The 27384-nt window shown below is 43.7% G+C and overlaps 2 protein-coding genes across 3 annotated transcripts; both read left to right on the forward strand.

Annotated features, from left to right (window-relative positions):
* Window positions 1–2765: 2765 nt before the first annotated feature.
* Window positions 2766–6580, forward strand: LOC139398028 (nascent polypeptide-associated complex subunit alpha, muscle-specific form-like). The gene is made up of 4 exons (XM_071144278.1): window positions 2766–3166; window positions 3909–4869; window positions 5103–5238; window positions 5667–6580. Exons 1-4 carry the CDS (start codon window positions 2896–2898, stop codon window positions 5817–5819), a joined length of 1521 nt encoding a protein of 506 aa, XP_071000379.1. The 5' UTR covers window positions 2766–2895; the 3' UTR covers window positions 5820–6580.
* Window positions 6581–16243: 9663 nt separating this feature from the next.
* On the forward strand, window positions 16244–27053 carry LOC139398029 (nascent polypeptide-associated complex subunit alpha, muscle-specific form-like). 2 transcript variants are annotated; one of them, XR_011631307.1, is made up of 6 exons: window positions 16244–16891; window positions 17634–18594; window positions 18828–18963; window positions 19183–19278; window positions 26693–26852; window positions 26983–27053. XR_011631307.1 is itself a non-coding variant. In XM_071144280.1 (5 exons), exons 1-5 carry the CDS (start codon window positions 16621–16623, stop codon window positions 26708–26710), a joined length of 1482 nt encoding a protein of 493 aa, XP_071000381.1. In that variant the 5' UTR covers window positions 16244–16620; the 3' UTR covers window positions 26711–27053. The 2 variants fall into 2 exon arrangements, 1 of the variants encoding a protein (XP_071000381.1); XM_071144280.1 differs by having other exon boundaries at window positions 26693–27053.
* The last annotated feature ends 331 nt before the right edge of the window (window positions 27054–27384 follow it).

Below are 27384 nucleotides of genomic sequence, written 5' to 3' on the forward strand. Positions count from 1 at the left end.
AAATGCTGAATACAACAGGTGTAGTAGACCTTACAGTGAAATGCTGAATACAACAGGTGTAGTAGATCTTACAGTGTAATGCTGAATACAACAGGTGTAGTAGACCTTACAGTGAAATGCTGAATACAACAGGTGTAGTAGACCTTACAGTGGAATGCTGAATACAACAGGTGTAGTAGACCTTACAGTGAAATGCTGAATACAACAAGTGTAGGTAGACCTTACAGTGAAATGCTGAATACAACAGGTGTAGTAGACCTTACAGTGAAATGCTGAATACAACAGGTGTAGGTAGACCTTACAGTGTAATGCTGAATACAACAGGTGTAGGTAGACCTTACAGTGAAATGCTGAATACAACAGGTGTAGTAGACCTTACAGTGAAATGCTGAATACAACAGGTGTAGTAGACCTCACAGTGAAATGCTGAATACAACAGGTGTAGGTAGACCTCACAGTGAAATGCTGAATACAACAGGTGTAGTAGACCTTACAGTGAAATGCTGAATACAACAGGTGTTTTTTATTTTATTTCATTTCACCTTTATTTAACCAGGTAGGCTAGTTGAGAACAAGTTCTCATTTACAACTGCGACCTGGCCAAGATAAAGCAAAGCAGTGTGAACAGACAACACAGAGTTACACATGGAGTAAACAATAAACAAGTCAATAACACAGTAGAAACAAAAGGGGGAAAAAAATAGTCTATATACATTGTTTGCAAAAGGCATGAGGAGGTAGGCGAATAATTACAATATAGTGTAGTAGACCTCACAGTGAAATGCTGAATTCAACAGGTGTAGTAGACCTCACAGTGAAATGCTGAATACAACAGGTGTAGTAGACCTTACAGTGAAATGCTGAATACAACAGGTGTAGTAGACCTCACAGTGAAATGCTGAATACAACAGGTGTAGTAGACCTCACAGAGAAATGCTGAATACAACAGGTGTAGTAGACCTCACAGAGAAATGCTGAATACAACAGGTGTAGTAGACCTCACAGTGAAATGCTGAATACATCAGGTGTAGTAGACCTTACAGTGAAATGCTGAATACAACAGGTGTAGTAGACCTTACAGTGAAATGCTGAATTCAACAGGTGTAGTAGACCTCAGTGAAATGCTGAATACAACAGGTGTAGTAGACCTTACAGTGAAATGCTGAATACAACAGGTGTAGTAGACCTTACAGTGAAATGCTGAATACAACAGGTGTAGTAGACCTTACAGTGAAATGCTGAATACAACAGGTGTAGTAGACCTTACAGTGAAATGCTGAATACAACAGGTGTAGTAGACCTTACAGTGAAATGCTGAATACAACAGGTGTAGTAGACCTTACAGTGAAATGCTGAATACAACAGGTGTAGTAGACCTCACAGTGAAATGCTGAATACAACAGGTGTAGTAGACCTCACAGTGAAATGCTGAATACAACAGGTGTAGTAGACCTCACAGTGAAATGCTGAATACAACAGGTGTAGTAGACCTCACAGTGAAATGCTGAATACAACAGGTGTAGTAGACCTTACAGTGAAATATAATACAGCCAATAAGAGGGCAACAATAGACACAACTCTGCATATAAATTGTTTTAGAAAAAAAAAAAAGTGTCCGTGATGTCATGTGTCCTACTTTTATATATCAGTACACTCAGAAACACCTAAGCACGAGTGGGACTGGGGAGGAGATTAACATTTAGTTTTTCCCCCCCTAGAACCACACAAACCACAGCTGATTCAAATAATAAGAGCTTGATGATGAATTTATTATTTTAAGTCAGCTGTGTAGCGCTGGGGGCAAAAAAACTAAAACGTTCAACCCTTGGGATCCCCAGGACCCAGTTTGGAAAAAGGCCGCTATTGGACAGACACTTCAAAACGTGGCCTGCTATTGGACACACTTCAAAACGCGGCCTGCTATAGGACAGACACTTCAAAACGTGGCCTGCTATAGGACAGACACTTCAAAACGTGGCCTGCTATAGGACAGACACTTCAAAACGTGGCCTGCTATAGGACAGACACTTCAAAACGTGGCCTGCTATAGGACAGACACTTCAAAACGTGGCCTGCTATAGGACAGACACTTCAAAACGTGGCCTGCTATAGGACAGACACTTCAAAACGCGGCCTGCTATTGGACAGACACTTCAAAACGTGGCCTGCTATAGGACACTTCAAAACGCGGCCTGCTATAGGACAGACACTTCAAAACGCGGCCTGCTATAGGACAGACACTTCAAAACGCGACCTGCTATAGGACAGACACTTCAAAACGCGACCTGCTATAGGACAGACACTTCAAAACGCGACCTATCTGTTTCTACACGTACTACTGCACGTCTGACCTCCAGAAGCCCAGGCCACTTTGGAGAATTTAAACTATGAATGAAACACAGAACACGTATTGGAATTGTTTAGTAAACCAGATGAAGAAATAATTGAAAGGTTAGAGTAGACCTATGTTCAGAGATTAACTTCCACAATCTATGTTTACAAGCCATTCAAAATGTATTTCATGTGACGTTAAAATGGTGAGAGGCCAGTATGATTTTAACCCCTTGGGTACCTTACAATCACAGCCATCCTGAAACTGCCGGGTAGGGCAACAGGTACGCATGCTTTTTCCTCGTGTGTATGTTTTCTTCAAATGATGACACTAGTGCAGACCTCTGCGTAGTTTGATCTGTCGACCTAACGAGCTACATGTATTTGGGTCAGAGGAGACAGTTTTCCTGTACCTTTAAGAGTGGGGCGCAGTGTGCAGGACTACACTGGGGACGTAATTCAAACACTTGGCTCCTCCTAATTTTACGGTTTCGTTTCCTGGAGTTCGAGCCTGTCGTGTTGTTGACAAAAAAACGTAACAAATATAGTTTTTTACTGGGCAAAATGGGTCAGTCGTTGCCGACCCCGGACTGCGAGCCCTCGGTGTGTCCTTTGTGCCACGGTATATGTCGGAATCCGACTGCGCTGAGATGCAAACATATTTTCTGCTACTGCTGTATACAGGAGTTATGGAGTGGTTCGCCCACCGGTCCATACTACTGCCCCGAGTGCAAGGAGGAGTACAAGACATTACCGGTGGGGTTCAAGAGAGACACTACCGCAAGTCCGTGGCGACATGAAGCGCCTGCACATACACGCACCAGCTCAGCCACAGGTAACTTCCCGAATTCACCAGACACTTCTGCCCATGCGCAATTAGGCTGGGGACAACGATACAGGGGTTTATTCATTACGCCGATTCTGTTGCAAAACGTTTGGTCTGTTACAAAACGTTTTGCAACACAAACCGTTTATTTCAAACGGAAAACCTTTTGAAACGAAAACGAGAATTTAATATTGGACCGTTTGCTCTGTTTGGTTCATAAACGGTAAACGGTTTCCGTTCCAAGACGTAATAAATACACCCCAGGTTCGCTGACTAGTCATGGGAACGAACATTTCCAAAGTTAGGCTACTGCTGGGGAAGATGTACCTGTGTAATGGTACTAGGCCTACAGTTTAAAACAATAACACATCGTTAACACATTGTTTTAATATGGTGGTGATGACTTGGCTATGATAGAAACATTAACAACAATATTACGCTATATTGACTGACGCACACGAGTAACGACACAGGTCAAAGTCTACTGAAGTCCATTGACTTGCCTTAAAATCAATCGACCTTATTCTATCTTAAAATAATATGATATTTATGATATTTCCCATCATTTTGTAACTCTGCATCATTGGGAAGGGCTTGTAAAGCAAGCATTTCGCTTAAAGTCTACACCTGTTGTATTCTGTGCTGTGACAAATACAATTTGATTTAGCTAGGTTTGTGTCCTTTTGATGTAACCTAAGTAGGCCTAATCACTACTAATTTATTTGTGTTATGTATGTTGTGTTGGGTATAGAAGGCAGAGCCAATGAAGAGGATGTCATTGAGATAAATTTGGCGGGCTGGACCCTTGGGAAGAGAGCCTCCATCTCTCAATCCAAGCGTCTGTTAGGGAAGAGACCAGCCAGTTCTCCTGTCCCAGGAGGCCATCTTCACGACAACAAGAGACAAGCCACTGGCAGCTCCTCTTCCTCCCACTCCAGGGGACGGTCTGGTGACCGTAAGAGACCCGCCACTTCCTCTTCCTCCTCTTCAGCCAATCAGAACACGTCGTCTGACGTCGAGTTGTCCAGTGAGGAGGAGGTGCCAGCAGCACCATTCTCCTTAGCAACCAAACCGCCTAGTACTGCGTCCGTCGCCGTCAGAGGTCCGGACCTGACACGTGATAGGTCTAGGTCCCCTAGGAGAGACCCACCCATTGAGCTGGACGAACCCCCTGCTGCAACAGAACCTCTTACAAGAGAACCACTGAATGACCCTAGAAAATCACCTGAAGCAGCAGCAGGTCACATGACCAACACATCGCCAAGAAGAATCACCACCGTTGAGCTGGACCCACCTCCACCCCCTGCAAGAGATCCGTACACACCCGCCAAGAATCCTGCTGAAACGACCATAACAACCCATTTACGTTTAGTCACCCCTACGAAGGAGAAGCCTGTTGAAGCTGAGCGGGAGCCTCTTCCAGAGATCTCCAACAGATCTGGTCCAATCGGCACCTCCACCTCTCCTACCCGTGCTGCCAACAACCTGTCCCCTGGACGTACCAACCTGTCCCCCAGCCTGGCTCGTCAAACCTCTAGGGAGACCTTTCTACCCTGCCACTATTGCCCCAGCCAGGGCTCTCTCCCTGCGGTGAAGACCTGCCTGGTGTGTGGAGCCTCCATGTGCTCCGACCACCTCCGGCCTCACCTGGAGTCCCCTGTCTTCCAGAGCCACACCCTGGTACCCCCTGTGGAGGACACCTCACCCTGGAGGTAAAGTTTCACTCTTATTTGGGGAGAATCTCAATTGAATTTCCTTTTCTGAGCTGCACAAAGTGAAATTCCTAACAACTTTGGACGGTATTTGCAGTAAAGTCTTGAATTCCTGTAAATACTTTGTGTTTCAACATTTCATTTAAAGTTGACGATTGTTTTATTTAATTTATTATATGACAAATCATTAAACAACTGGCAGCAAGCTGAAGTATAACTTACATTGTCATCAGGTGCCCGGAACACCAGGAGATGAACCGAATCTACTGCCGTCAGTGTAGTGTGTGTGTCTGTACCGTGTGTACCGTGATCGGGTCGCACCGGGACCACGCTTGCGTCAGCATCAGAGAGGCCGAGAGGGAGCTGAGGGTGAGAAACAGAGGAGTGTTTACCAAACACACATTTTTTTTTTTTTTTTTTTTACCTTTATTTAACTAGGCAAGTCAGTTAAGAACAAATTCTTATTTTCAATGACGGCCTAGGAACAGTGGGTTAACTGCCTGTTCAGGGGCAGAACGACAGATTTGTACCTTGTCAGCTCGGGGATATGAACTTGCAACCTTCCGGTTACTAGTCCAACGCTCTAACCACTAGGCTACCCTGCCGCCCCATACCAACACACCACAAAAATACCTGATCACATCCCAGTTGTATGAGCCGTAGTATTAATGTTGTCTAAGGATCGTTAGTGGTGAATAAACATATCACACGCGTTATAGTATAAATACGTGTTCCAGAGAGCTAAAGCATGTTTTCTATTGACGGCAGGATGACGGCACTGTGTTTTTGTCTTGCAGGGGAACCTGAAACAGGAGATGAAGAAGATGCAGGGAGCGGAACAGTCTTTAATCAGCAGAGTGACTGAGATGACAGAGAAGAAACAGAGATTCCAGGTAAGAAGGACAGGACCTCAGTTGGACCAGGTATTTTTTTTTTTAGGTTTGACCTGACTGACGCAAAAGCCTAATAATGTACACACCCTGTATCCCTCTAAATCAAATGTTACAGTTCACCTTACAGTGAAATGCTGAATACAACAGGTGTAGTAGACCTTACAGTGAAATGCTGAATACAACAGGTGTAGTAGATCTTACAGTGTAATGCTGAATACAACAGGTGTAGTAGACCTTACAGTGAAATGCTGAATACAACAGGTGTAGTAGACCTTACAGTGGAATGCTGAATACAACAGGTGTAGTAGACCTTACAGTGAAATGCTGAATACAACAAGTGTAGGTAGACCTTACAGTGAAATGCTGAATACAACAGGTGTAGTAGACCTTACAGTGAAATGCTGAATACAACAGGTGTAGGTAGACCTTACAGTGTAATGCTGAATACAACAGGTGTAGGTAGACCTTACAGTGAAATGCTGAATACAACAGGTGTAGTAGACCTTACAGTGAAATGCTGAATACAACAGGTGTAGTAGACCTCACAGTGAAATGCTGAATACAACAGGTGTAGGTAGACCTCACAGTGAAATGCTGAATACAACAGGTGTAGTAGACCTTACAGTGAAATGCTGAATACAACAGGTGTTTTTTATTTTATTTCATTTCACCTTTATTTAACCAGGTAGGCTAGTTGAGAACAAGTTCTCATTTACAACTGCGACCTGGCCAAGATAAAGCAAAGCAGTGTGAACAGACAACACAGAGTTACACATGGAGTAAACAATAAACAAGTCAATAACACAGTAGAAACAAAAGGGGGAAAAAAATAGTCTATATACATTGTTTGCAAAAGGCATGAGGAGGTAGGCGAATAATTACAATATAGTGTAGTAGACCTCACAGTGAAATGCTGAATTCAACAGGTGTAGTAGACCTCACAGTGAAATGCTGAATACAACAGGTGTAGTAGACCTTACAGTGAAATGCTGAATACAACAGGTGTAGTAGACCTCACAGTGAAATGCTGAATACAACAGGTGTAGTAGACCTCACAGAGAAATGCTGAATACAACAGGTGTAGTAGACCTCACAGAGAAATGCTGAATACAACAGGTGTAGTAGACCTCACAGTGAAATGCTGAATACATCAGGTGTAGTAGACCTTACAGTGAAATGCTGAATACAACAGGTGTAGTAGACCTTACAGTGAAATGCTGAATTCAACAGGTGTAGTAGACCTCAGTGAAATGCTGAATACAACAGGTGTAGTAGACCTTACAGTGAAATGCTGAATACAACAGGTGTAGTAGACCTTACAGTGAAATGCTGAATACAACAGGTGTAGTAGACCTTACAGTGAAATGCTGAATACAACAGGTGTAGTAGACCTTACAGTGAAATGCTGAATACAACAGGTGTAGTAGACCTTACAGTGAAATGCTGAATACAACAGGTGTAGTAGACCTTACAGTGAAATGCTGAATACAACAGGTGTAGTAGACCTCACAGTGAAATGCTGAATACAACAGGTGTAGTAGACCTCACAGTGAAATGCTGAATACAACAGGTGTAGTAGACCTCACAGTGAAATGCTGAATACAACAGGTGTAGTAGACCTCACAGTGAAATGCTGAATACAACAGGTGTAGTAGACCTTACAGTGAAATATAATACAGCCAATAAGAGGGCAACAATAGACACAACTCTGCATATAAATTGTTTTAGAAAAAAAAAAAAGTGTCCGTGATGTCATGTGTCCTACTTTTATATATCAGTACACTCAGAAACACCTAAGCACGAGTGGGACTGGGGAGGAGATTAACATTTAGTTTTTCCCCCCCTAGAACCACACAAACCACAGCTGATTCAAATAATAAGAGCTTGATGATGAATTTATTATTTTAAGTCAGCTGTGTAGCGCTGGGGGCAAAAAAACTAAAACGTTCAACCCTTGGGATCCCCAGGACCCAGTTTGGAAAAAGGCCGCTATTGGACAGACACTTCAAAACGTGGCCTGCTATTGGACACACTTCAAAACGCGGCCTGCTATAGGACAGACACTTCAAAACGTGGCCTGCTATAGGACAGACACTTCAAAACGTGGCCTGCTATAGGACAGACACTTCAAAACGTGGCCTGCTATAGGACAGACACTTCAAAACGTGGCCTGCTATAGGACAGACACTTCAAAACGTGGCCTGCTATAGGACAGACACTTCAAAACGCGGCCTGCTATTGGACAGACACTTCAAAACGTGGCCTGCTATAGGACACTTCAAAACGCGGCCTGCTATAGGACAGACACTTCAAAACGCGGCCTGCTATAGGACAGACACTTCAAAACGCGACCTGCTATAGGACAGACACTTCAAAACGCGACCTGCTATAGGACAGACACTTCAAAACGCGACCTATCTGTTTCTACACGTACTACTGCACGTCTGACCTCCAGAAGCCCAGGCCACTTTGGAGAATTTAAACTATGAATGAAACACAGAACACGTATTGGAATTGTTTAGTAAACCAGATGAAGAAATAATTGAAAGGTTAGAGTAGACCTATGTTCATGTAGCCGGTGCTATACTACACCGCTGTAACTCTGCGTTGTGTGTGGTTGATAGAGACCATAAACGTGGACTTTGGAGATCAGGTAGTTTTAATCAAGCAGAACTGACTCTCTGCATCTTGCATCTGCATCCAAAAGGAAATAAAACATTTGTAGAGCACATCTGTTCTGAGAATCGTCGCCTCTTTCTCTCTCAGTGCATCAAAATGATTTTAAATACAAAAATTAATACACTCTCTCCTTATTATACATAACATATTTTACATTGATAAAACCACATACCTGCATCCAAAAGGAAATAAAACATTTGTAGAGCACATCTGTTCTGAGAATCGTCGCCTCTTTCTACAACAGATGCACAATAGGAGGGACTGGGATCATTCGAGGAGCTAGCCATCGTTCACACATACAATAGCCTGCTAATACCTTAGCTAGCTATTAACCACATGTTGAATTCAGAATATTGATATCGTCCTAAAAAGTACAATTACAAGTGCATCTTAACAATACCATCCATTTATGAGTAACCTCTAAATATACATCATTATTCATGAACAAAACATTGTGTGTATGACTTTGTACTTAAAATAATCAAACTTTTCTGAAGACAGAAAAAGCGTGCCTACCTCTCTCAGTGCATCAAAATGATTTGAGCACGAGCACGCCGGGCAAAACGTAAGTACACACTCCCCTTCTCCCAGGATGCAGGCATGCATAACAAATCAACACAACATATTGATATATGAACCTGGTGAAATTCACATAGTACTTCAACAACTGTTACATTCACCCCTCCTGAATTTCACCAACCTTGTAAAACAACAAAATAACCTACCAAGCTCAAGGCTTAATTCTGAATTCAGCTCAAAGCTACCCATAGGGTTCAGGGCAAGCGAAAGTTGGTCAGGCCTTCAACTGCCCCTAGATGCATAGTGCCTCTTACACTATATCTACATTCTTAGCCTTAAAAAAAAATCCTGTACTAAATCATCTCTGTACTATGTTAAACTTACACCTTCTGGTGGGTTGACTCTATTAGTCTCTTTACTGGTTTAACTACCCTCCCCGCCCTTGTGCGACCTGCCACTGGGCTAGGGGCCATAGTAACTAACGGTGGCTCTGGCCTTAGATCATTGATCAGAGGTGAGTTTGAAGGAATCAGCTCCAGAATCTCAGAGGTGCTTCCCCGGTCATTTTCCTCAAGAAAACAAGGTTCTTCTGGGTCTGACTTTCCATCCGATGTCCAGAGTTCGGAGTAATCGCTTGAATCCTCCGCCAGCCAGGATGCACTTTCCTCCCCAGAGTCCTCCATGTCTTCCCTGTCCAGTCCATCGCCGGAGTGGGTGGCCTCTCCTGCATCTACATTGATTGAAGGCCCTGCAGCATCACTGTCATTGAAGTGTACTGAATCATCAATTTCAAATGGCAGGAAATTCACCTGCAGCAGTAGATTCCTGTGAACCACTTTCTCTCTGCCATAACGATCTTGGATTATGTACGTGTGAGTTTGTGGATTGACTGAAGTCACTGTGAAAATCTCGGGGTTCCACTTGTCAGCCAACTTGCGGCGGCCCCTTTCACCCTTGTTGGCGATGAGGACACGATCCCCCATGGACAAACCGATGCCTTTAACCCGCTTGTCATACTCCCGACCTTGTCGTCTCTGTTGCTTGTCAGTGTGCCTTTGGGCAACACTCATAGCTTCCTTCAGCCCAGTGATCAGAGTCTCGACATACTTGTTGCAATCCACAACACTGGAGTCATCCAAAACATTGCGGAACATAACATCCACTGGTAGCCGAGGGACTCTACCAAACATGAGAAAGAATGGAGCATAGCCCGTAGTCTCGTGAACAGTGGCATTGTAGGCAAATGTTAATGACTGGATTTGTTCAGGCCAATGTTCTTTGGTTTTCAAGGGCAGACTCCTGAGCATGCTACCTAAAGTCCTGTTGAAGCGTTCAGTTTCTCCATTCCCCATTGGGTGATATGCTGTGGTTCTGGACTTTTGGACACCGGAGAGCTTAAGCAGTTCTGCTATTAGCTCACTCTCAAAATTTGCGCCTTGATCAGTATGGATCCTTGATGCAAAGCCGTAGACACAGAAGACATGATCCCACAGTTTACGAGCTACTTGCTTGGCTGTCTGGTTTCTGCATGGCCATGCATGGGCAAGTTTAGTGAAGTGGTCAGTCACCACCAGAACATCAACTGAGTTCTTCTTACTGTCTTCCGCTGTCCAAAAATCCAAACACACCAACTCCATGGGAGAGCAAGTTTTGATGCTCTCTAACGGGGCTCTAGCCGCTGGCTCTGGTGTCTTTGCTAGAACGCATCTCTGGCAGCAGCGCACATACTCCTTGATGTCTCTCTCCATTGCCGGCCAGAAAAATCTCTGCCTGGCCAGAGCTAGAGTTCTAGCTTGGCCTTGATGTCCTGCAAGGTCGTGAATGCCAGTCATCGCTTTGAGTCTCAACACCTCTGGCAAGACATACTGGAACCTTCTCCGGTTTGTGTGACTCTCCTTAATGACACGATACAGAACTCCCTCTCTTAGGATCAAGCGATCCCACTGTTTCATCAGCAACAACACTTTAGAAGAAACACTGTATCGATCTCGTCTGGTGGGCCGTTTCTTATTGAAGACGAAAGGGATGACCTTGGAAGTCACAGAGTCTTGCAGCTGGAAATCTCGAAGTTCCTCGTGCGAGAGTTCAGGCAAAGTGTCAATACCAGGAGAAAGCAGCCGTTGGGTGTTGGAACCAAGCTGGATTGCTTGCATCTCCATTGAACATTCCCAGTCAATATGGAGCTGACATATGGCCTTCACTTCAGCAGTGGTCAAAGAGGTTATCTCCTGGGGATAAGAAGCCCAACGGAAGGCATCTTGGACATCATCATTCAGTGTCCCAACAGCCTCAGACAGAAGTGCTAGGTAGGACTCCCTCATCAGTCTCTGCGCGACAGTCACTGCAAAGGGATCGCGGCTCAGTGCATCTGCTACTGTGTTCTTGCTGCCTGGGATACGCTTCAAATCAAAGTTGTACGGTGCCAGCTTGGCAACCCATCTTTGCTCGCAAGCGTCCAGCTTGGGTTTTGTCATGATGTACGTTAACGGGTTACTATCTGTCCAGACAGTGAACTCGTGCCCCTTAAGCCAGTGACTGAATTTCTCACACACACTCCATTTCAGTGCTAGAAATTCAAGTCTGTGTGCCGGGTACCTTCTCTGCGACTTACTCAGTGTCTTGCTCGCAAATGCTATGGGCCTTGCCTTATCTTCACCTTCAGGTACTTGGCAAAGCACAGCCCCAAGACCATCCAAGGAAGCGTCAGTGAAGAGAATGAACGGCCTCTCGAAATCAGGGTGAGCTAGCATGACACAATTCAAAAGAGCATCCTTCAGCTTCTGGAATGCAACGACACACTCCTCAGTCCAATCCGATAGCGTCAGCTTCCGGAAAATCCCACTGTTGCCCTTCTTCCCATCTCTTCCTCTTCTCTTTTGACCCCCAGTGAGTGCAAACAAAGGTCTGGCTATAGCAGAACAGTCAGGAATGAAGTGCTGGTAATATAATACCATACCCAAGAAGGATTTCAGCCTCCGAGCAGAGGGAGTGCATCCATCTGCCTCCATCAGCTGAGCTTGGCTCATCTTGGCAATGGCCTCCACCTTCTCAGGATCCACTGACACACCGTCCTCTTTAATGATATGTCCGAGGAATTTCACTGTTCTTCGTAGAAAGTGGCATTTTTTGGGTGCTAGCTTGAGATTGTTGGCTCTCAGACGGCTAAACACAACTTCAAGTCGCTGTAGAGCCTGTTCCTCGGTGGGTGCAAAGACCAACAAGTCATCTAAGTAACAAAGGAGATTTGAGAAGTTTAGGTCCCCAAATATACTCAACATCATTCTCATGAAAGAGGCCGGGCTGTTACACAGACCTTGTGGCATGCGATTGTACTCATAAAGTCCCATTGGTGTGGTAAAGGCTGTGTACTTCTTGTCCTCTTCGTGAACTGGAATGTTATAAAATCCTGAGGTCAAGTCCATGGTGCTGAAAAATGCACTGCCACCAAGGGCTGCGAGGCAATCTGCTTGATGAGGAAGGGGATGAGCGTCCTTCACCGTTCGTGCATTCATCCACCTGAAGTCAGTGCATAACCTCAGACTCCCGTCTTTCTTCCATACCATGACTAAAGGGGAGGCATACTCACTAACTGACTTGCGTATAAGACCTACTTCTTCCATATCTGTCAATACCTTCCTCAGCTTCAGGTAATGAGCAGGCGGAACTCTTCTGTATGGTAGCCGGAAGGGTCTGTCATCAACCAGGTGGATACGGTGAACATAACCCCTGGCTTCTCCGCAGTCCAGATTATGTCTTGAGAAGATGTCTTCATATTTTGTGATGGTATTCACAAGCTTTTCCTTCCACTGGTCAGCTACCTGGCATCCATCAATGTCAATGTCTACTAATCCTAGATCAGACAGTCTTTGTTTCAGATTGTGGCAGCCATTGTCATCCTGCTTCTGTTCCATTGGGGTTTTCCTCACCTCATGAAGGCCCTGAAATATTGTTGCATCCTCAACAGCCAAGCATGTAGACACATCTGCCAACTTCATGTTACGTCTTAGGGTGAGATGTTTGTCAGAACAGTTTACTACCTTTAAAGGCACCCAGCCATCTCCCCACATGGGTGTAATAACTCTACCCACGAGTATGTTTCTGGGCATGACCTTTGACCTGGTAGGTTCGACTATTACAGTGCTGCCTGGAGACAATGCCACATTTTTAGGAAGTTTACCCCAAACTAAGTGTTCAGTCTTGGGCGAAAGAGTCACAGCTTGAGTGAGCTTCACTGTCCCAATCTTGCCATCGACTTGCTGTCCCTTCCATCTTGTGACACTTGTCATCATCTGCAGAAACTGCTCACCCTCTGGTGAGTGGGTCTGGCCATCCATGTTGTTGACGAGCTTCCAGTATTCATCCGTGCCTTTCATCTCATGCAATAGATGCTTAATGACATTCGATCCCAGGATGAGATCATCACGCTGTCCAGGAACAACTAGAGTGGGCACTTTAACATCAATCCCATAGATTTGCATCTCCAAATCATAGAAACACTTTGTTGAGGTCTTCTTCCCCCCACACCCCACTAATACTAACTCTGTGGGAGGCTGATAATGCTGAGGAAGGGCACCTGCTTCCAAAAGTCTCTGCTCCGCATGTTCACTTAATGTACAGGCCATAGACCCAGTGTCAAGCATGCCCTTAAGCTGCACTTTCCCATGTACAGACACAGAGGTGTAAAACAAATCTGAAAAAGCCTCAACTTCTTGTGAACCTAACATAACAATTTTCTCTCCTTCTTTCGCATCAGAGCACAAAATCTCATACGTTTTCTCAAGATCATCAAATTCTTTCTTGGGGGTAGACAGTTGAACACCCACATTTCCCCCCTTCACCTGTGGGCGTGTCAGTTTAACGGTTGCTGCTGTGGTGGTGAGTTTCTCTGCTGTTGTGGTGGGCGTCTTTCACCACCGGGATTGGCATAGCGTTCCCCCGGTTTAGGACAATTTGACTTCCAATGATCTGGGGAAAAGCACAGGAGGCACAGGTTCTCATGTCTACAGTGCATCACAGTGGAGTGATCTGTTGAGCCACAAACCCTGCATTCCCTACGCCTGAAGGGCTGGGTGGGGAAAGATGGTGCCTTGGCCTGTGTCTGTGAAACCATAACGGGTGGTATGCTCTTCTCTAAGGTACGTTCAAGCAGGTGAATGAGTCTCTCGATACTTGCACTCTGCCCATCTTGTTTGGCGCTTGATGTGAGAGAAGTGTCACTGCACGTACCAGCATTGACCCCGCCTTCACATGGAGTTATCTGGGGATGTACTGTTACTTGCTTTGAGGATACAGCGGTAGATTGACACATGGTGGCCTTCCTGCGGCGTTCATGTTCATAGATTCTCTCCTGTACTTCACTCGCAGTCCATTTCTCAGCAGACTTGTATTGGAATACTGCTGCCAGTTTGGGGTCAGGGCAGTATGTTACAAACATCCTAACGACATCAGAGTTGGAGCTGTCAATCTTCTTACCTTGTCTCTTAAGGCCCTCGTCAGCGACATCTACAGCCTTGTTCAATCGAACCCAGTACTCCATAACAGCCTCTCCGGGTACAGGTTTAGTATTGTAAAAATCAGCCAAGGGCATGCACGAATAGGCCAATTCACTGAAATTCTGTTTCAGAATGTCAAATACAATCTCTGGCTTCTCTGTAGGATCAACTGTTGTCTCATTGCGTAAATTTATCTTTACCATGTCTCTTGCTTTGCCAGATAATCGACTAATCAACTCATCTGATTGTTCCCCAACAAGACAACCCTTTCTCCTCAAGTATATTCTCATCAACTCCTCCCATTCATGAATGGAGCATTTGTCTGTACCATCTCCTCTATATGTAGGAGGTTCCTTTATGTCTGATTGCATGATGAACTTAATTTGACTGAGATCTACATATCCTACTGAGTCTGAATGATGATCACTTATCTTTTCTGTACTTACTGGTGGCTCATAAGTACTGGACCTGCCACTCTGTAGTTCTTCCCTAATGGAGCTCCCTATTTCCCGGGCTAGCTGAGTGACCAGCTCAGCTAGACCATCTACAGGGGCATTTGGATTAACACTAGATGAAGGGCTTTCATCCAATTTTTTTGTGGAGCAAAACATGGGGGAACCTCCTGCACCTACACACTTTACCGGGGTTTGATCAGAGTATGAGAAAAACCTCCCCCTCCCAGCAGTGAATTTGGGTTCATCACCATTATAAGATGCCATGCCACTAAAGTTACGTTAAAATGTCTGTTGATGAACACACTTCTATGTTGGTTAACGATAAACAGCGCTCTCAATACATCGTTGTCAGAAAAAAGAAAAGAAAAAAAACTGTAGTTCCGATTTCTGCCACAAGGCGGCAAGAGTACCTCAATGATATTTTTAGTCTCTAGAGCAGCAGCGCCGCGGTGATTGAGCTGACGTCGATCAACGATGAATCCGGGTCTAGAAGGCACCAATGTAGCCGGTGCTATACTACACCGCTGTAACTCTGCGTTGTGTGTGGTTGATAGAGACCATAAACGTGGACTTTGGAGATCAGGTAGTTTTAATCAAGCAGAACTGACTCTCTGCATCTTGCATCTGCATCCAAAAGGAAATAAAACATTTGTAGAGCACATCTGTTCTGAGAATCGTCGCCTCTTTCTCTCTCAGTGCATCAAAATGATTTTAAATACAAAAATTAATACACTCTCTCCTTATTATACATAACATATTTTACATTGATAAAACCACATACCTGCATCCAAAAGGAAATAAAACATTTGTAGAGCACATCTGTTCTGAGAATCGTCGCCTCTTTCTACAACAGATGCACAATAGGAGGGACTGGGATCATTCGAGGAGCTAGCCATCGTTCACACATACAATAGCCTGCTAATACCTTAGCTAGCTATTAACCACATGTTGAATTCAGAATATTGATATCGTCCTAAAAAGTACAATTACAAGTGCATCTTAACAATACCATCCATTTATGAGTAACCTCTAAATATACATCATTATTCATGAACAAAACATTGTGTGTATGACTTTGTACTTAAAATAATCAAACTTTTCTGAAGACAGAAAAAGCGTGCCTACCTCTCTCAGTGCATCAAAATGATTTGAGCACGAGCACGCCGGGCAAAACGTAAGTACACACTCCCCTTCTCCCAGGATGCAGGCATGCATAACAAATCAACACAACATATTGATATATGAACCTGGTGAAATTCACATAGTACTTCAACAACTGTTACATTCAGAGATTAACTTCCACAATCTATGTTTACAAGCCATTCAAAATGTATTTCATGTGACGTTAAAATGGTGAGAGGCCAGTATGATTTTAACCCCTTGGGTACCTTACAATCACAGCCATCCTGAAACTGCCGGGTAGGGCAACAGGTACGCATGCTTTTTCCTCGTGTGTATGTTTTCTTCAAATGATGACACTAGTGCAGACCTCTGCGTAGTTTGATCTGTCGACCTAACGAGCTACATGTATTTGGGTCAGAGAAGACATTGTTTTCCTGTACCTTTAAGAGTGGGGCGCAGTGTGCAGGACTACACTGGGGACGTAATTCAAACACTTGGCTCCTCCTAATTTTACGGTTTCGTTTCCTGGAGTTCGAGCCTGTCGTGTTGTTGACAAAAAAACGTAACAAATATAGTTTTTTACTGGGCAAAATGGGTCAGTCGTTGCCGACCCCGGACTGCGAGCCCTCGGTGTGTCCTTTGTGCCACGGTATATGTCGGAATCCGACTGCGCTGAGATGCAAACATATTTTCTGCTACTGCTGTATACAGGAGTTATGGAGTGGTTCGCCCACCGGTCCATACTACTGCCCCGAGTGCAAGGAGGAGTACAAGACATTACCGGTGGGGTTCAAGAGAGACACTACCGCAAGTCCGTGGCGACATGAAGCGCCTGCACATACACGCACCAGCTCAGCCACAGGTAACTTCCCGAATTCACCAGACACTTCTGCCCATGCGCAATTAGGCTGGGGACAACGATACAGGGGTTTATTCATTACGCCGATTCTGTTGCAAAACGTTTGGTCTGTTACAAAACGTTTTGCAACACAAACCGTTTATTTCAAACGGAAAACCTTTTGAAACGAAAACGAGAATTTAATATTGGACCGTTTGCTCTGTTTGGTTCATAAACGGTAAACGGTTTCCGTTCCAAGACGTAATAAATACACCCCAGGTTCGCTGACTAGTCATGGGAACGAACATTTCCAAAGTTAGGCTACTGCTGGGGAAGATGTACCTGTGTAATGGTACTAGGCCTACAGTTTAAAACAATAACACATCGTTAACACATTGTTTTAATATGGTGGTGATGACTTGGCTATGATAGAAACATTAACAACAATATTACGCTATATTGACTGACGCACACGAGTAACGACACAGGTCAAAGTCTACTGAAGTCCATTGACTTGCCTTAAAATCAATCGACCTTATTCTATCTTAAAATAATATGATATTTATGATATTTCCCATCATTTTGTAACTCTGCATCATTGGGAAGGGCTTGTAAAGCAAGCATTTCGCTTAAAGTCTACACCTGTTGTATTCTGTGCTGTGACAAATACAATTTGATTTAGCTAGGTTTGTGTCCTTTTGATGTAACCTAAGTAGGCCTAATCACTACTAATTTATTTGTGTTATGTATGTTGTGTTGGGTATAGAAGGCAGAGCCAATGAAGAGGATGTCATTGAGATAAATTTGGCGGGCTGGACCCTTGGGAAGAGAGCCTCCATCTCTCAATCCAAGCGTCTGTTAGGGAAGAGACCAGCCAGTTCTCCTGTCCCAGGAGGCCATCTTCACGACAACAAGAGACAAGCCACTGGCAGCTCCTCTTCCTCCCACTCCAGGGGACGGTCTGGTGACCGTAAGAGACCCGCCACTTCCTCTTCCTCCTCTTCAGCCAATCAGAACACGTCGTCTGACGTCGAGTTGTCCAGTGAGGAGGAGGTGCCAGCAGCACCATTCTCCTTAGCAACCAAACCGCCTAGTACTGCGTCCGTCGCCGTCAGAGGTCCGGACCTGACACGTGATAGGTCTAGGTCCCCTAGGAGAGACCCACCCATTGAGCTGGACGAACCCCCTGCTGCAACAGAACCTCTTACAAGAGAACCACTGAATGACCCTAGAAAATCACCTGAAGCAGCAGCAGGTCACATGACCAACACATCGCCAAGAAGAATCACCACCGTTGAGCTGGACCCACCTCCACCCCCTGCAAGAGATCCGTACACACCCGCCAAGAATCCTGCTGAAACGACCATAACAACCCATTTACGTTTAGTCACCCCTACGAAGGAGAAGCCTGTTGAAGCTGAGCGGGAGCCTCTTCCAGAGATCTCCAACAGATCTGGTCCAATCGGCACCTCCACCTCTCCTACCCGTGCTGCCAACAACCTGTCCCCTGGACGTACCAACCTGTCCCCCAGCCTGGCTCGTCAAACCTCTAGGGAGACCTTTCTACCCTGCCACTATTGCCCCAGCCAGGGCTCTCTCCCTGCGGTGAAGACCTGCCTGGTGTGTGGAGCCTCCATGTGCTCCGACCACCTCCGGCCTCACCTGGAGTCCCCTGTCTTCCAGAGCCACACCCTGGTACCCCCTGTGGAGGACACCTCACCCTGGAGGTAAAGTTTCACTCTTATTTGGGGAGAATCTCAATTGAATTTCCTTTTCTGAGCTGCACAAAGTGAAATTCCTAACAACTTTGGACGGTATTTGCAGTAAAGTCTTGAATTCCTGTAAATACTTTGTGTTTCAACATTTCATTTAAAGTTGACGATTGTTTTATTTAATTTATTATATGACAAATCATTAAACAACTGGCAGCAAGCTGAAGTATAACTTACATTGTCATCAGGTGCCCGGAACACCAGGAGATGAACCGAATCTACTGCCGTCAGTGTAGTGTGTGTGTCTGTACCGTGTGTACCGTGATCGGGTCGCACCGGGACCACGCTTGCGTCAGCATCAGAGAGGCCGAGAGGGAGCTGAGGGTGAGAAACAGAGGAGTGTTTACCAAACACACATACCAACACACCACAAAAATACCTGATCACATCCCAGTTGTATGAGCCGTAGTATTAATGTTGTCTAAGGATCGTTAGTGGTGAATAAACATATCACACGCGTTATAGTATAAATACGTGTTCCAGAGAGCTAAAGCATGTTTTCTATTGACGGCAGGATGACGGCACTGTGTTTTTGTCTTGCAGGGGAACCTGAAACAGGAGATGAAGAAGATGCAGGGAGCGGAACAGTCTTTAATCAGCAGAGTGACTGAGATGACAGAGAAGAAACAGAGATTCCAGGTAAGAAGGACAGGACCTCAGTTGGACCAGGTATTTTTTTTTTTAGGTTTGACCTGACTGACGCAAAAGCCTAATAATGTACACACCCTGTATCCCTCTAAATCAAATGTTACAGTTCACCTTACAGTGAAATGCTGAATACAACAGGTGTAGTAGACCTTACAGTGAAATGCTGAATACAACAGGTGTAGTAGATCTTACAGTGTAATGCTGAATACAACAGGTGTAGTAGACCTTACAGTGAAATGCTGAATACAACAGGTGTAGTAGACCTTACAGTGGAATGCTGAATACAACAGGTGTAGTAGACCTTACAGTGAAATGCTGAATACAACAAGTGTAGGTAGACCTTACAGTGAAATGCTGAATACAACAGGTGTAGTAGACCTTACAGTGAAATGCTGAATACAACAGGTGTAGGTAGACCTTACAGTGTAATGCTGAATACAACAGGTGTAGGTAGACCTTACAGTGAAATGCTGAATACAACAGGTGTAGTAGACCTTACAGTGAAATGCTGAATACAACAGGTGTAGTAGACCTCACAGTGAAATGCTGAATACAACAGGTGTAGGTAGACCTCACAGTGAAATGCTGAATACAACAGGTGTAGTAGACCTTACAGTGAAATGCTGAATACAACAGGTCTTTTTTATTTTATTTCATTTCACCTTTATTTAACCAGGTAGGCTAGTTGAGAACAAGTTCTCATTTACAACTGCGACCTGGCCAAGATAAAGCAAAGCAGTGTGAACAGACAACACAGAGTTACACATGGAGTAAACAATAAACAAGTCAATAACACAGTAGAAACAAAAGGGGGAAAAAAATAGTCTATATACATTGTTTGCAAAAGGCATGAGGAGGTAGGCGAATAATTACAATATAGTGTAGTAGACCTCACAGTGAAATGCTGAATTCAACAGGTGTAGTAGACCTCACAGTGAAATGCTGAATACAACAGGTGTAGTAGACCTTACAGTGAAATGCTGAATACAACAGGTGTAGTAGACCTCACAGTGAAATGCTGAATACAACAGGTGTAGTAGACCTCACAGAGAAATGCTGAATACAACAGGTGTAGTAGACCTCACAGAGAAATGCTGAATACAACAGGTGTAGTAGACCTCACAGTGAAATGCTGAATACATCAGGTGTAGTAGACCTTACAGTGAAATGCTGAATACAACAGGTGTAGTAGACCTTACAGTGAAATGCTGAATTCAACAGGTGTAGTAGACCTCAGTGAAATGCTGAATACAACAGGTGTAGTAGACCTTACAGTGAAATGCTGAATACAACAGGTGTAGTAGACCTTACAGTGAAATGCTGAATACAACAGGTGTAGTAGACCTTACAGTGAAATGCTGAATACAACAGGTGTAGTAGACCTTACAGTGAAATGCTGAATACAACAGGTGTAGTAGACCTTACAGTGAAATGCTGAATACAACAGGTGTAGTAGACCTTACAGTGAAATGCTGAATACAACAGGTGTACCTCACAGTGAAATGCTGAATACAACAGGTGTAGTAGACCTCACAGTGAAATGCTGAATACAACAGGTGTAGTAGACCTCACAGTGAAATGCTGAATACAACAGGTGTAGTAGACCTCACAGTGAAATGCTGAATACAACAGGTGTAGTAGACCTTACAGTGAAATGATGAATACATCAGGTGTAGTAGACCTCACAGTGAAATGCTGAATACATCAGGTGTAGTAGACCTCACAGTGAAATGCTGAATACATCAGGTGTAGTAGACCTCACAGTGAAATGATGAATACATCAGGTGTAGTAGACCTCACAGTGAAATGCTGAATACATCAGGTGTAGTAGACCTTACAGTGAAATGCTGAATACAACAGGTGTAGTAGACCTCACAGTGAAATGCTGAATACAACAGGTGTAGTAGACCTTACAGTGAAATGCTGAATACAACAGGTGTAGTAGACCTTACAGTGAAATGCTGAATACAACAGGTGTAGTAGACCTCACAGTGAAATGCTGAATACAACAGGTGTAGTAGACCTCACAGTGAAATGCTGAATACAACAGGTGTAGTAGACCTCACTGTGGAATGCTGAATACAACAGGTGTAGTAGACCTTACAGTGAAATGCTGAATACAACAGGTGTAGTAGACCTCACAGTGAAATGCTGAATACAACAGGTGTAGGTAGACCTCACAGTGAAATGCTGAATACAACAGGTGTAGTAGACCTTACAGTGAAATGCTGAATACAACAGGTGTAGTAGACCTCACAGTGAAATGCTGAATACAACAGGTGTAGGTAGACCTCACAGTGAAATGCTGAATACAACAGGTGTAGTAGACCTCACAGTGAAATGCTGAATACAACGGGTGTAGTAGACCTCACAGTGAAATGCTGAATACAACAGGTGTAGGTAGACCTCACAGTGAAATGCTGAATACAACAGGTGTAGTAGACCTTACAGTGAAATGCTGAATACAACAGGTGTAGTAGACCTTACAGTGAAATGCTGAATACATCAGGTGTAGTAGACCTCACAGTGAAATGCTGAATACATCAGGTGTAGTAGACCTCACAGTGAAATGCTGAATACAACAGGTGTAGTAGACCTTACAGTGAAATGCTGAATACAACAGGTGTAGTAGACCTTACAGTGTAATGCTGAATACAACAGGTGTAGTAGACCTTACAGTGAAATGCTGAATACAACAGGTGTAGTAGACCTCACAGTGAAATGCTGAATACAACAGGTGTAGTAGACCTCACAGTGAAATGCTGAATACAACAGGTGTAGTAGACCTCTACCAAGTCCTTTACCAACAATGCAGTTTTAAGAAAGTACCTACAAAAAGAGTATGAGATAACAATAACAAATAATTAAAGCGCAGCAGTAAATGACAACAGCAGGGCTATATACAGGGTATTACGGTACAGAGTCAATGTGGAGGCTATATACAGGGTGTTACGGTACAGAGTCAATGTGGAGGCTATATACAGGGTATTACGGTACAGAGTCAATGTGGAGGCTATATACAGGGTATTACGGTACAGAGTCAATGTGGAGGCTATATACAGGGTGTTACGGTACAGAGTCAATGTGGAGGCTATATACAGGGTGTTACGGTACAGAGTCAATGTGGAGGCTATATACAGGGTATTACGGTACAGAGTCAATGTGGAGGCTATATACAGGGTATTACAGTACAGAGTCAATGTGGAGGCTATATACAGGGTGTTACGGTACAGAGTCAATGTGGAGGCTATATACAGGGTATTACGGTACAGAGTCAATGTGGAGGCTATATACAGGGTGTTACGGTACAGAGCCAATGTGGAGGCTATATACAGGGTATTACGGTACAGAGTCAATGTGGAGGCTATATACAGGGTATTACAGTACAGAGTCAATGTGGAGGCTATATACAGGGTATTACGGTACAGAGTCAATGTGGAGGTTATATACAGGGTGTTACGGTACAGAGTCAATGTGGAGGCTATATACAGGGTGTTACGGTACAGAGTCAATGTGGAGGCTATATACAGGGTATTACGGTACAGAGTCAATGTGGAGGTTATATACAGGGTGTTACGGTACAGAGTCAATGTGGAGGCTATATACAGGGTATTACGGTACAGAGTCAATGTGGAGGCTATATACAGGGTATTACGGTACAGAGCCAATGTGGAGGCTATATACAGGGTGTTACGGTACAGAGTCAATGTGGAGGCTATATACAGGGTATTACGGTACAGAGTCAATGTGGAGGCTATATACAGGGTATTACGGTACAGAGACAATGTGGAGGCTATATACAGGGTGTTACGGTACAGAGTCAATGTGGAGGCTATATACAGGGTATTACGGTACAGAGTCAATGTGGAGGCTATATACAGGGTATTACGGTACAGAGCCAATGTGGAGGCTATATACAGGGTGTTACGGTACAGAGTCAATGTGGAGGCTATATACAGGGTGTTACGGTACAGAGTCAATGTGGAGGTTATATACAGGGTATTACGGTACAGAGTCAATGTGGAGGCTATATACAGGGTATTACGGTACAGAGCCAATGTGGAGACTATATACAGGGTGTTACGGTACAGAGCCAATGTGGAGGCTATATACAGGGTATTACGGTACAGAGTCAATGTGGAGGCTATATACAGGGTATTACGGTACAGAGACAATGTGGAGGCTATATACAGGGTATTACGGTACAGAGTCAATGTGGAGGCTATATACAGGGTATTACGGTACAGAGTCAATGTGGAGGCTATATACAGGGTATTACGGTACAGAGCCAATGTGGAGGCTATATACAAGGTATTACGGTACAGAGTCAATGTGGAGGTTATATACAGGGTATTACGGTACAGAGTCAATGTGGAGGCTATATACAGGGTATTACGGTACAGAGTCAATGTGGAGGCTATATACAGGGTATTACGGTACAGAGTCAATGTGGAGACTATATACAGGGGGGTACCGGTACAGAGTCAATGTGGAGGTTATATACAGGGTATTACGGTACAGAGTCAATGTGGAGGCTATATACAGGGTATTACGGTACAGAGTCAATGTGCGGGGGCACCAGTGTCGAGGTAATTGAGGTAATAAATGGGAAGGCTCTTTCAGCGTGAATACCCCCGTGCACAAAGCGAGGTCCATGCAGAAATGGTTAGTCGATCAGTGTGTTTAGAACTTGACTGCACAGAGACCTGACCTCAATCCCATCGAAAGCCTTTGGGATGAATTGGAATGCTGACTGCGTGCCTAATCGCCCAACATCAGTGCCCGACCTCACTAATGCTCTTGTGGCTGAATGGAATCAAGTCCCCCTGCAGCAATGCACCAACATCTAGTGGAAAGCCTTCCCAGAAGAGTTGAGGCTGTTATAGCAGCAATGTTCCAACATCTAGTGGAAAGCCTTCCCAGAAGAGTGGAGGCTGTTATATCAGCAAAGGGGGGACCAACTGCATATTAAATGGCCATGATTTTAGAATGAGATGTTCGACAAGCAGGTGTCCACATACACTACATTACCAAAAGTATGTTGAATGACAAATATTTAAGCAGACTGTCTCAGAGGAGAGTACCACGTTGCAGGTGTAGCAGACTGTCTCAGAGGAGAGTACCACGTTGCAGGTGTAGCAGACTGTCTCAGAGGAGAGTACCACGTTGCAGGTGTAGCAGACTGTCTCAGAGGAGAGTACCACGTTGCAGGTGTAGCAGACTGTCTCAGAGGAGAGTACCACGTTGCAGGTGTAGCAGACTGTCTCAGAGGAGAGTACCACGTTGCAGGTGTAGCAGACTGTCTCAGAGGAGAGTACCACGTTGCAGGTGTAGCAGACTGTCTCAGAGGAGAGTACCACGTTGCAGGTGTAGCAGACTGTCTCAGAGGAGAGTACCACGTTGCAGGTGTAGCAGACTGTCTCAGAGGAGAGTACCACGTTGCAGGTGTAGCAGACTGTCTCAGAGGAGAGTACCACGTTGCAGGTGTAGCAGACTGTCTCAGAGGAGAGTACCACATTGCAGGTGTAGCAGACTGTTTGAGAGGAGAGTACCACGTTGCAGGTGTAGCAGACTGTCTCAGAGGGACACTGCTTAATTTGGAGGGATTTGAGGATTGTTCCGTCTTCACCTGTTCACGCCTTACCCTCAGCCGTATTGGTCAATCATCAATTACAATGAAGCAAGTGCTAAAAATGGATTGGATATTCAGATGTATGTACATTAGACTTACAAAAAAAAGATCAAACTTTTAGAAAATTATTTGCACGGACAAACTTGTTTGCGTATAATAGCAATTGAGAGATATAATTACAGTGTCATTCACTTTACACATGTACCTGCCATTAGCTTGAGGTTAATAGAGTAGCATAGAGCAGTCATTTTGTTCCACTATATGGACATGTAAAGACACTTTATAATCTACAAAATGCCATTTGTTTATTCACAAAATTAAAGATTCATTGATTCAACTCGTCTGATGAACGAGATGAAGTCCCCCAATGGAGACTGTTTGTTGAAGGTAGTTATTTATTTTGACGTTAAGGTAGTTAGTCGGTAACTCGTTCACCACTCTTCCCCGTTATGCTCTGGGCACAATTAGAAGATCAACCCATAAATAACATTAAAATACTTCATATTTGTTTGGCCAAAATTATCCAAATTCTAAAATGCATTAAAAAAAATATTTAAAAAATTACTTTTTTAAAACAGTGATTTTATTAAATTAGGTGGATAAAATAAGACAACTTTAATCTTTAATATTGTTTATATTTCCATTACCAATCCTGAAAATGTGCTGTGAAAAAGAAAAACAAGTGATAATGACCCAGTACAACCTTCTTTCCTAAATACATTTGGTCTGTTTCTCACCTCACTTGATACAAGCCGTGCAAAGTTATGCCAACGAGACCTAGACTGATTGTTGCTTCAACTCAGTGGAAGCGATTATACTGGGTTTCTCAGCGTAGCAGTGCTGCTCTAGGATCAGTTTAGCCTTTTCTGATCATAATGAATAAGAAGGGGGGAGCATCTGATTCTAGATCAGCGTATCTACTCAGACGTTTTGTGAACATAGGCCCAGGATGAAATGGTCAGCGCCGTGTTTTCTACTTGACCCTACAGCTATTTATTGAAATGCTACATAACAGATTATTTTCAGTGCCATCATTCCTCCATTAAAATACACAAACAGTTAAGACTATGGTTACATCATATTCATTTCAGCAGTATATGGGCCTACAGTGCATTGCGAAAGTATTCGGCCCCCTTGAACTTTGCGACATTTTGCCACATTTCAGGCTTCAAACATAAAGATATAAAACTGTATTTTTTTGTGAAGAATCAACAACAAGTGAGACACATGCTCTCTGCGCTTTTAACGGACCTCTGAGACTATCACAGTGCAGGTGCATTTATACGGTGACTTGATTACACACAGGTGGATTGTATTTATCATCATTAGTCATTTAGGTCAACATTGGATCATTCAGAGATCCTCACTGAACTTCCGGAGAGAGTTTGCTGCACTGAAAGTAAAGGGGCTGAATAATTTTGCACACCCAATTTTTCAGTTTTTGATTTGTTAAAAAAGCTTGAAATATCCAATAAATGTCGTTCCACTTCATGATTGTGTCCCACTTGTTGTTGATTCTTCACAAAAAAATACAGTTTTATATCTTTATGTTTGAAGCCTGAAATGTGGCAAAAGGTCGCAAAGTTCAAGGGGGCCGAATACTTTCGCAAGGCACTGTATTACAGATTCATAGAAAGCTTTACAGAGAATCTGCCATTTATATTGCAAAATGTCTGGTTTAAGCATCAAGAGTTTTAGACATTGTCAACACCAGTTGCCTGTGGAAAGCTTCATATCATTTGTGCTCAAATCATTTTTTCCTTCTCAAATCAGGTGTCGTCAACAACGTAAAAGGAATTGATGCCATAAGCCAGTCTTCTAAAGATGAGTTCACAGATTTTGAAAAGTTGTTAAGACAAGAAATCACCTTTTGAGACTTCAATACACTATTCCGGCTTCCTAGAGTCCTTGTTTCGAGACCTCTGTCTCTCATGTAAGTATTGATTTAATAATATACCGTTTGAAAAGTAACCGATGTTATTGGTCATGCATCTCAACGGTCAGTGGGGCTGTTCCTGTATTATATGAAATACTGTTTTAACTGTGCATCTCTTATGTTACAGTGGAGGTAGAGGACTTGAAGAAAGTCAGCAACTCCCACAGTCTTACTAAGTGAAAAACAGAAACAAGAAAAGGTTAGTGGGTTTTTTATAATTTTCTTTTTCAAAATGACAGACAAAAAAAAAGTTAAAAAAAAAAAATCTGTGACAAAACTGACATGCTTTATTTACAAATAAACCAAAAGCAAGCTTTTAAAATGGTTACATACAGAGACATTTATCACCAGTATCCATGGTCTACTTAGACCGGTATTCAGTCCGGGTCATGTTCATTAGGCATCAAACGGAAGAAAACAGACTCAGGCGTGCCCTAATGGACATGATGATAAAATGAATGACTGTCATAAGACAAAACGAATCCGTCTTTATTTCCAACAGCAGCTGAATAAAGGGAAGTAGAAAAAG

This window comes from Oncorhynchus clarkii, unplaced genomic scaffold (genome assembly GCF_045791955.1).
Source record: "Oncorhynchus clarkii lewisi isolate Uvic-CL-2024 unplaced genomic scaffold, UVic_Ocla_1.0 unplaced_contig_6859_pilon_pilon, whole genome shotgun sequence".
Taxonomy (NCBI): Eukaryota; Metazoa; Chordata; class Actinopteri; order Salmoniformes; family Salmonidae; genus Oncorhynchus; species Oncorhynchus clarkii.